General features: G+C 39.3%; 1 protein-coding gene across 1 annotated transcript; it reads left to right on the top strand.

Moving 5' to 3' along the window:
* LOC109226989 lies at positions 4,133–5,600 on the top strand. Its single transcript, XM_019391964.1, has one exon. It carries the CDS (start codon positions 4,311–4,313, stop codon positions 5,316–5,318), a length of 1,008 nt encoding a protein of 335 aa, XP_019247509.1. The 5' UTR covers positions 4,133–4,310; the 3' UTR covers positions 5,319–5,600.

The raw sequence follows: 10,299 nt of genomic DNA, 5'->3' as shown, positions 1-10,299 counted from the left end.
ACAAGTGTTAGCTTGCCACTTGTGTGTGCCTTTTTGTGAGGTTGTTCTCTCAATATTTTGTACTTTTTTTTATATCGTGGATTGTTCATCTCCGCCTGTGGACGCAGGTCAATTTACAGAACCACGTTAAATATTTGTATTTCTTTTGGTATATTTCTCTTTTGCTGTTTGATTTATTGTTGTTCAAGGTATTCTTCGTTAGCTTCCACATGACACCTGATTATTTCAATCCTAATAAAACGTGTCCTAACGTTTTGCGTGGTTATAAAAACTTCTCGTTAAGAATAAAATGAGATGTTTAAAGTTAAATTATTTTCATATATAAAAATGTGTGATTCTTTTCGGAATGAACTAATAAGAAAATAATATTGCATAACTTGAAACTTAGAGAATATTATTTTTACTCATCAATAGTTAATTCATATGTCATCTTTGTATACGGTCAAAATATTATGCCTCCGATTTATAGGCTTGAGGGTCCGTCATAGGCCCGAGTTCAGGTGAGGTCGAGTTCGAGACCGGTGGACCAGAGTCAAGCTTGAAGACAGAGTGCAATGCCCGGAGATAGGAGCACGAGGAATACCGGGGCCAAGTATGCTCGACCCCGAAATAGTGCCGTTATGAATCTGTAACAGAATGAGCTAGATTCCTGCCACATCCCCAAGATCATGGCGCAAATCCCGGAATAGGATTGTACGATTCCGTATTAGGCGGTTAGACAGCTGTATCAAGAATATTCCTTACTGTAAATAGAAATATACCTTATTTTGGGATTCCCCTATTATACAAAAGGGACCCCAATCATTTGTAACATCATCTTATCATTGGGCAAATAATATACTCTCTACCTTTTCGCCTACTGTTCATCAGCATTGTCCTTTAGCTCTATTGTTCTTACTTTGCTTTTATTACTTAATTGTTCTTGTCTCTTTCATTTCTACTTCATACTTCTTGATTATTAATTTGTATTGAACTAAATCACATATCTTTAAAACCACAAATCAAATTTAATTATTACTCGTATTTTCGAGGTAAACAGTTTGGCGCCCACCGTGGGGCTAAAGATAAGAGTGATTATTTATTTACCGATTCTCATTAGACACGTTGTCTTTACACTTTTTCTTGTAAAGTTTCTTTGATTCTCAAGCTGAAACATGTCTAGCACACAAAACGCACATGTTCATGACAACGAAGGTCTTGGAGAAAACAACAGTATAGGGGTCGGTGTACCACCAATAAACCCTGAGGATGTGCCAAATATGGAGCCAGTTGATATCAGTTCACATAATGCTCTAAAGGCGGATTCAGGCACAGACCCCGTAGGGAATGAACGCAGGGAAGCCGATCTGGTGGCCAAGGAGCACGAGGAATGGTAGATGGGGGAATCAGCCTCCAAGTGATATTCGAGATGCTGCAAGCTCGCAAATCGCCATCGCTCAACTTCAAAGTCAGAATAAGACTCCGAGCGTAGCTGAACATGAAAATACTCGGCATGCTGAACCAGAACTAGAGAGGTCGAACGGAAATAACTCGGGGACTGACCCTACCATTATGAGGATGCTCGAAGAGCACGCCAAGACGATCTAGTCCGAAGAAAAGAAGATTGAAGAAAATGACAAAAAGGTGGAGACTTACAACTCCTGTGTTGATCAAATACCGGGGTACCTCCGGTCTTGAAAGGTTTAGATGCCAGAAAGCTCATACAAAAACCATTCCCCCCGAGTGCGGCTCCGATGCCCACTCCCAAGAAGTTTCACATGCCCGATATGCCTAAATATAACGGGACAACCGACCCTAATGAACATATTACTTTATACACTTGTGGGATCAAAGGAAATGACTTGAATGACGATGAAATCGAGTCAGTGTTGTTGAAAATGTTTGGGGAAACACTATCAAAAGGATTTACGATTTGGTATCACAACTTAGCTCCTAACTCTATTGATTCATTTGCTATGTTAGCAGACGCCTTCATGAAAGCGCACGCTGGGGCCATAAAGGTGGCCACGAGAAAATAGGACGTCTTCAAGATAAAACAGAGGAACGACGAGATGTTAAGAGAATTCGTATCTAGGTTCCAGATGGAGCGAATGGAGTTACCACCGGTCTTGGATGACTGGGCAGTGCAAGCTTTCATGTAGGGTTTGAATGAAAGGAGCTCGATTGCATCTTGACAATTAAAGCAGAACTTGATCGAATATCTAGCTGTGACATGGTCGGATGTGCATCATCGTTACCAGTCAAAAATCAGGGTCGAGGACGACTAGGAGCCCCCTCGGGTTCAGTTCTACCTAACAGATTTGTAGCCAAGCCCCCGAGGGACACAAACCGGGATTCGAGATTCAACAAAGAACTGCATCAGCCATATACTGATCGAAAAATAGCGACACGAGCCGTAACACTCCTCGGAGCGATCAGAGATACAATCAAGGTCAAAGTTCTCGGGGACTCATGAGTAAGAGCGGGTTCGACAAACATACCGACCCCGCAGAGGCTCCTCGATTATCAGAGTACAACTTCAGCATAGATGCGTCGGGGATTGTCTCAGCTATTGGGAGAATCAAAGACACCAAGTGGCCCAGACCTATACCGATCCTTCTCAAAGAAACCCAAACTTGATGTGCAAGTATCATGGCACACATGGTCATCGAACAGAAGATTGCAGACAGCTAAGGGAAGAAGTGGCTCGTTTGTTCAACGAGGGCCACCTTCGAGAATTCCTAAGTGATTGGGCTAAGAATCACTTTAGGGAGAGAGATGCAAGGAAAAATGAACAAGAAGAACCAGAACATGTAATCCACATGATCATTGGAGGAGTCGATGTCCCTCAACGACCTGTATTCAAATGCACCAAAGTATCAATCACTAGAGAAAAACGGACTCGGAGCTATGTGCCCGAGGACGTCTTATCATTTTGTGACGAGGAAGCAGAAGGCATATCTCAACCTCACAACGACGCATTGGTAATCTCAGTCCTTTTAAATAAAATTCAAGTTAAGCGTGTTTTAGTGGATCCAGGTATCTCTACAAACATAATCAGATCGAGGGTCGTGGAACAACTCGGTCTACAATATCAGATTGTACCTGCATCCTGGGTCCTAATTGGCTTCAACATGGCAAGCGAAACAACAGTGGGAGAGATTATCTTGCTAGTAAACGTAGCTGGGACCATACAAGACACTAGATTCCATGTCATCGAAGGTGAGATGAGGTATAACGCACTCCTCGGGAGACCATGGATACACAACATGAGGGCAGTGCCTTCAACTCTTCACCAGATGATGAAATTCCCAACAGAGGAAGGAGTGAAAACAGTCTATGGAGAGCAACATGCTGTAAAGGAGATGTTTTCAATCGAGGAAGTGGTGCCGATACCAGAGCCTTTGACCTTGGAGAAATCGAGCGCCAAAGGTAAGCAGGCGGCCAAATAGCAATCACCACCTCCAGCCTCGATGGAGACGGAGCAACAGGTAATCGAAGACGAAGGTGAGGATTTCCTTACTCCTTGAACCTTTGCCGTTCCCGAAGAATCTGATGCAACCAAATCGACCATCGAGGAGCTAAAGCAGGTCATTTTGATCGAATACATACCCGAGAGAAAGGTATACCCGGGAACGGGATTGACCCCCGAACGCAGGAAAAAACTCATTCAATTTCTTATCGATAATATGGATTGCTTTGCTTGGTCCCATTTAGATATAACAGGGATTCCGCCAGAAATCACCACGCATTTATTGCACATTTATGATATTACATATTTCATCAATCTTAGTATATTGAACTCATTAATTAATGCTCTTAAACTCTTCTCACTATATAATAATCTCGCTCTATTTGATCTAGGATTTATTAAGTTTAACTGAGATTCACCCCATCATCTTGTTATTAATTAGTTTAGCAATTATTTGCTCAAACAGTAGTATCACAGGCAGTGACTATATCTAAGATTCTTGGACTCGGTAAAAAACTTGAAGCTTCACTAATGCTTGATTTTAGCCATCGAGGCTCTTTGCAACTTTTTCAATACGTCTTGAGCACATAGGTTTTGTTCATGTGGGTAGTTTTATTGTTTGAAAACTTGTATTCATCTGTCTTAAATTAAATAGTTTAGCAATTCGCGGTTAGACTTAGAAGTATTTTACTAAAAAGATGTAATTTTCCCCATGATGAATAAATTCCCTGTATATATTGTCAAGAACAAAACGTTAAAACTCCAAAATCAGTTATATTTAAGGGACTTCCTATTTTAGCAAAGTGAATCGTCTACTTATAAATCAATTGCTACAAACAAGTTCAAGTCTTGCAACACTATGAATTCAGTAGCAGCACAAAACTTCAAAATCTCCATCCAAATCCAACCCTCACTTCAATGTTTCCTCCTTCCTTCTTCCCCACCCAAATTCCTCAAAATCCACCATAAACCTCAAAACCCCATAACTCTAAAATTCTGCCCAATTCAAGCTGCTTCAAACCACAAAAACATCACTTCCACAAATCAACAACAAGAAGAAGATGATGGCATCCCCATTGAACATGTCAAAACCCTAGTCAAATTCAAATCCAGGCACAACTACATCCGTGTTCTACAAGTTTCTAGAAGAGCTGACCACCCATTAGCTGGGTCTCGCCTTCTTCTTCTAGATGCTCCTGGTAACATCCACAGCATATCTTTCCTTTTCAAGTCCATCACCAATGCCTATTACGATGTTCTTGCAACTCTTCCTCCAATTTTACCACCTGGGCCTTTAGGAATACTCGGGTTCGGAGCCGGGTCGGCTGCAAAATTGATTCTTGAAATGTACCCACAAGGTGTCATCCACGGATATGAGCTTGACCCAGCTGTGGTCTCTGTTGGAAGAGAATATTTTGGGCTTTCAAAAGTTGAAAAACAATACCCAGATAGACTTTTCATTTACATTAGCAATGCACTTAATGCTAGTGTGAAAGATGGGTATTCTGGGCTTTTAGTGGATTTGTTCAGTAAAGGGTGTGTGATTCCTGAGCTACAGAATCCAGACACGTGGCAGAAATTGAAGGGGAAGTTGAAGAAAGGAGGGAGGATAATGGTGAATGTTGGGGGGAGTTGTGTAGAACCAGAGGATATTAGAAAAGATGGGAAAGTTATAATGGAAGAGACTTTAGAGGCAATGAACAAGGTTTTTCCAGGAGAGGTTTTTGTGTTGAATCTTGGAAATAAAAAACAGGAGGATAGTACAGTTGCTCTTGCAGGTGGATTGCCTGATTTGGAGAAATGGAGAATGTCTTTGCCTAAGTCTTTGAGATTTTATGTTGATATGTGGAAGAAGTATGGTGGATAAAAAAAGGTTTGGTGCATTAAGAATTTTGCGTTTATGCAAGGTTCGGGGAAGAATCGCCCACCAAGAAGATATGATTTAAATAGCCTATTCTAATACAAGGGTTAGTGGCTAACTCTATGACTTAAACCTGTAACCTATTGATCACACAAAGTTCGCTGCCTTTCGAAAGAAGTATAGTGGATGATAAGTCTAATTTCTTCTGCAAGGCATATTGTTTTTGTTTGATTTACTATGAGGAAATTAAAACTATACTTGCATTATTGTTCAATATGTTGTACTCAAGAGTATCTTTTTAGTGCCTTATCACGATTCAATTTTTCCTCCGTGTCAAAAAAAAAAAAAAAGAGTTTTCATTTAGTGCCTTATCATGATTCAATTTTTCCTCTGTGTCAAGTCATTATAAGCCAAATTAAACTGGATTTGTTGATGTTGTTGTCCTCAAGTCATTATAAGAATTACTAGGATTTGCATTTCTTTTTGGCCATTAGAAAAAGAAGAGCTTTTATTAACATTATATAAGAGTCTATTTTTTCTCTTTATCTAATCCTTAAAAAGAAAGTCCGCATAGCTCCTTGCTTCCTTTTTTGGCCATTAGGTAAGATGGAAAAAGATAATTTCCACTCCTTCACGGTTGGACAAAAATTCTAGAATTTGGAGGAATCAAGATCATTATGAACTCTGGTAAAGGTTAAATACTGATAAAACAATCTAAATTGTAACTTCTAATTTCTGACCAAGCCTTGAGGAGGAAATATATTTTCGTTAAAGGTACAAACTAGGGAAAAGGCATAAAAACACATCTCAACTATATCGAAATGGTTAGTTACACACTTATACTCTGCCGGAGTTAATAATTCATGCTTGAAATAGTTCTGGGGGAAAAATTTTATTTTGTGTCTCATACAACTGACACTAGTTGTATGAGGCATCTTTTTTGTCTCATAGTTTTGTGGACCCAGATTTTTGTGGACCCAAAAGTGTAAGATTGGGGTCCACAAATTTGTGAGACAAAAAGGAACCTCACATAACTAATATCAGTTGTGTGAGGCACACAATAAAACTTCTTAGATCGGGGGGTCATAGGACTCCCGAAAAGTATAAGTTTTTAATGGACAACTTCGATAGTTTAGGTGTGTTTTTATGCCACTTTCCTACAAATTATCGTGACCATTATGTAGTGGCTGGTGTTGGTCGGATTAAAGGAGGGCCTATACCCCCTCTTTAATTAGCGGGCTGGGCCCTAGGAGAGGCCTGGGCCAGTCCTCATTCACAACCAAGGCCAAAAATCGGACTAAACCAATATTAGGCCTGCCTTACATCCGCTCCACTAGAAGTTTTCAAAAGTGACATGCTACAATCTAAGTTTGGGGTTTTGGCATTGCATAACAACTTAGTCCAATAATTGGCAGAAAATTGCGTATCTTTTAGCATTTGACACACGTAGCCTAAATTTAACATTTAGTGATCTTTTCTCTCTTCTAATGGTCCAACCATCACCCTAAAAAATAGGCTTTCATTTCCTTTTTGTTAGAATTCGAAAATCTTTCAAGATTTTCTCCCAAATCTCTATAATCTTTTCTCTAGGTTTTTAAATTATTTCTCACAAGCATTAAAAATATTAAAAATTATAAATATATCATAGTGTATATCCAAGTGTATAACACAAAAATAATTATATTTTTTGTATATTATATTGTATAACATGTTAAATAACGTGTATACCAACATATACATCGCAACTTTATTTTTTCTTCTTTGTGAATATTAAAATGTATATCAAATTTTTGTTTCCTTCGGTAGTTGTCTATAATTTATTATTATTTTTTTTTATCCAAGTGTATAACACAAACTAATTATATTATTTGTATATCACAGTGTATAATATATAATAATACGTGTATAGCAAAATGTATATCACAAATTTATTATCCTTCTTTGTATATATTAAAATGTATATCAAAAATTTGTTTTCCTTCCCGTATATAACAGTGTATATATATAATTTCTTATGGACACACACACACACACACACACACACACACACACACACACATATATATATATATATATATTATATTAGAGTTCTTTGCTTGATGGGTAATCCCTCTAATATAAAGTTCACATTTCCACCAATAAAAGGAAACCTTTCGTATAACAAAGGATTTGAAACTCTAATTCGTCATATTTCCTTAATATTTTGTTTTCGAAATCTACGTATTTCATACAGCGAAAACAAGAAAACAGTAGAGCAATTTTTCTTCCATGTACTTTTATTTTAGAGTCTGATCATAGTCTGTTGGATGGATCTGAAATAATTAAATAAACATATGGAAAGGAGAAACCTCCGCTTTAATGTCCGGCATATAGATTAGTAGCTCAGGTGAGATGATCGAATTGAGTGACAAATTAGCACTGTACAGATCATCTCGTAATGTAATAAAAGATAAAGGTAAAAAAGATTAATGATCTGTTAGGGTCATTCAACATCTACGTACTACTTTTAACATCTTGTGTTAGTTGCTCTCTGGTTCTACGTACGTCGATAATTTACTCCATTCTTTGTGACATACTCTTAATTGTTAATACTAATTGGTTATTTCTTTTATTTAAGAATTAAGATTGTTTACCTCGAAAATACGAGTAACAATTAAATTTGATTTGTGGTTTTAAAGATATGTGATTTAGTTCAATACCAATTAATAATCAAGAAGTATGAAGTAGAAATGAAAGAGACAAGTGAATCAAACTAATGTTACTTAGCAGCAGTGACCTCGAGCTTAGTGACCTCGAGGTAGGCTTAGAATAATAAGAACAATTAAGTAATAAAAGCAAAGTAAGAACAGTAGAGCTAAAGGACAATGCTGATGAACAGTAGGCGAAAAGGTAGAGAGTATATTCTTTTCTCAATGATTAGATGATGTTACAAATGATTGGGGTCCCCTTTATATAATAGGGGAATCCCTAAATAAGGTATATTTCTATTTACAGTAAGGAATATTCTTGATACAGTTGTCTAACCGCCTAATACGGAATCGTACAATCCTATTTCGAGATTTGCACCATGATCTTGTGGACGTGGCAGGAATCTAGCTCATTCTGTTATAGATTCATAACGACACTATTTCAGGGTCGAGCATACTTGGCCCCGGTATTCTTCGTGCTCCTATCTCCGGGCATTGCACTCTGTCTTCGAGCTCGACTCTGGTCCACCAGTCTCGAACTCGACCTCACTCGAACTCGGGCCTATGACGGACCCCCAAGCCTATAAATCGGAGGCATAAATTTTGAGCGTATACAGATAGTCCCCGCGTTTCTTAGAATAAGATAATAAGAAATGATTTGAACCTCGATTTTCGGAGTCCATCACGATGATGTCATCCTGTGACGCAGGCGTTCGAAGTGATTGAAACGTCCCGTCGGTTCGCTTCCCCAAAATATTAAATGCATGCTAGTACTGGTCGGCCACTAGCGCCGCCGAACCGTCGTCGCCCTTCTATAAATATGAGGCTATTTCTTTGAGTAAAGAACTTTACTTTTTCATTACATCTTTCCATTCTTCATCTATTTCCCCAATCACATGTTTCCACTACCTCTTTAAGCGCCGGAAAAAGCCAGGTTCTCATAAAAAACACCACATTCCGATACAACCTGTATTCTTAAGCTTAAAATCATGACTAAAACTTCCAAAACGGTCCCCAAAAAAGATAAAGCGTCGTCTTCTTCTACCCCCCAGCCGGCCAAACCGATGGCGCCGCCAACTCTTGAAGAAATCACCCCCGGCTCTTGCGTGATAAGAAGGACTTTAGTATTGAAAATCCCCCTGATGTCCCAGGCCGATGCGAGCATGCATCTCGATATATTAGTTTGATATCAGAGAAGCACCTCAAAGATGTGAAGACGGACTGTGGTTGGGGAGACGAGGTCGTGGTTCAGATCCCGAGCCCCGAGGAAAGCATTACTACCCACGTGGAGGGTTTTTTTAAGTGTTTACACTTACCCCTTCACACTTGGTCCCCTCGATCCGGTGGTGATCGACTTCTGCAAAACATACGAAGTCACCCTCGGCCAGATTCACCCCTCTTTTTGGCGCATCGTGATCATGCTGTGCTACTTTTCTGAAAAGTCCGAGGGGTTGGAATTTACCCTCAACCACCTGATTCAATTGTATCGGCCCTAGCTGTTTCGAGAGCTTATCAAGTTGTACCGTCGCACGAAGAAAGCCTTTTTTGCCAGTAATGACGAAGCCAATGATTAGGGCTGGATGAGCCGGTTCGTCAGAGTAAGGACCTCGGATGTCATTAAAAGACGAGGTAACCAAACTTCTTAAAATAGGATCTATTCGGGAGGTAAAGTACCCCGAGTGGTTAGCCAATGTAGTTGTAGTTCCTAAAAAAGGAAACAAACTTAGAATGTGTGTAGATTATAAGGACTTGAACAAAGCATGTCCAAAAGATTCTTTCCCTTTGCCAAACATCGATCGTATGATCGATGCCACGGCTGGCCACGAGACCCTAACTTTTCTCGATGCCTACTCCGGGTACAATCAGATTCAAATGAACCCAGAGGACCAGGAAAAGACTTCGTTTATTACTAAATTTGGAACTTATTGTTACAACGTAATGCCCTTCGGGCTAAAAAATGCAAGAGCTACATACCAACGCCTAGTTAACAAAATGTTCGAAGAACAAATAGGAAAAACAATGGAAGTCTACATTGATGATATGTGGGTTAATTCCCTGTGTGCAGAGGACCACTTAGTTCACTTGCAGGAAACATTCGCAATTTTGAGGAAATAAAACATGAAGCTTAACCCGGAGAAATGTGCCTTCGGAGTTGGCTCGAGTAAGTTCCTCGGCTTCATGGTGTCAAATTGGGGTATCGAAATCAACCTCGATAAGATCAAGGCTATCAAAAATATCATGATCGTGGATAGTGCGAAGGCCGTGAAAAGGTTAACAGGTCGAATAGTTGCTCTGGGTCA

The sequence above is a fragment of the Nicotiana attenuata genome, chromosome 6 (assembly GCF_001879085.1).
Source record: "Nicotiana attenuata strain UT chromosome 6, NIATTr2, whole genome shotgun sequence".
NCBI lineage: Eukaryota > Viridiplantae > Streptophyta > Magnoliopsida > Solanales > Solanaceae > Nicotiana > Nicotiana attenuata.
Note: the sequence above shows the minus strand (reverse complement) of the source record. Positions and strands in the feature narration are given on the sequence as shown.

Bases quoted from the DNA above. Each gene is read 5' to 3' on its own strand.
- LOC109226989 (XM_019391964.1), top strand. From the start codon at position 4,311: ATGAATTCAGTAGCAGCACAAAACTTCAAAATCTCCATCCAAATCCAA.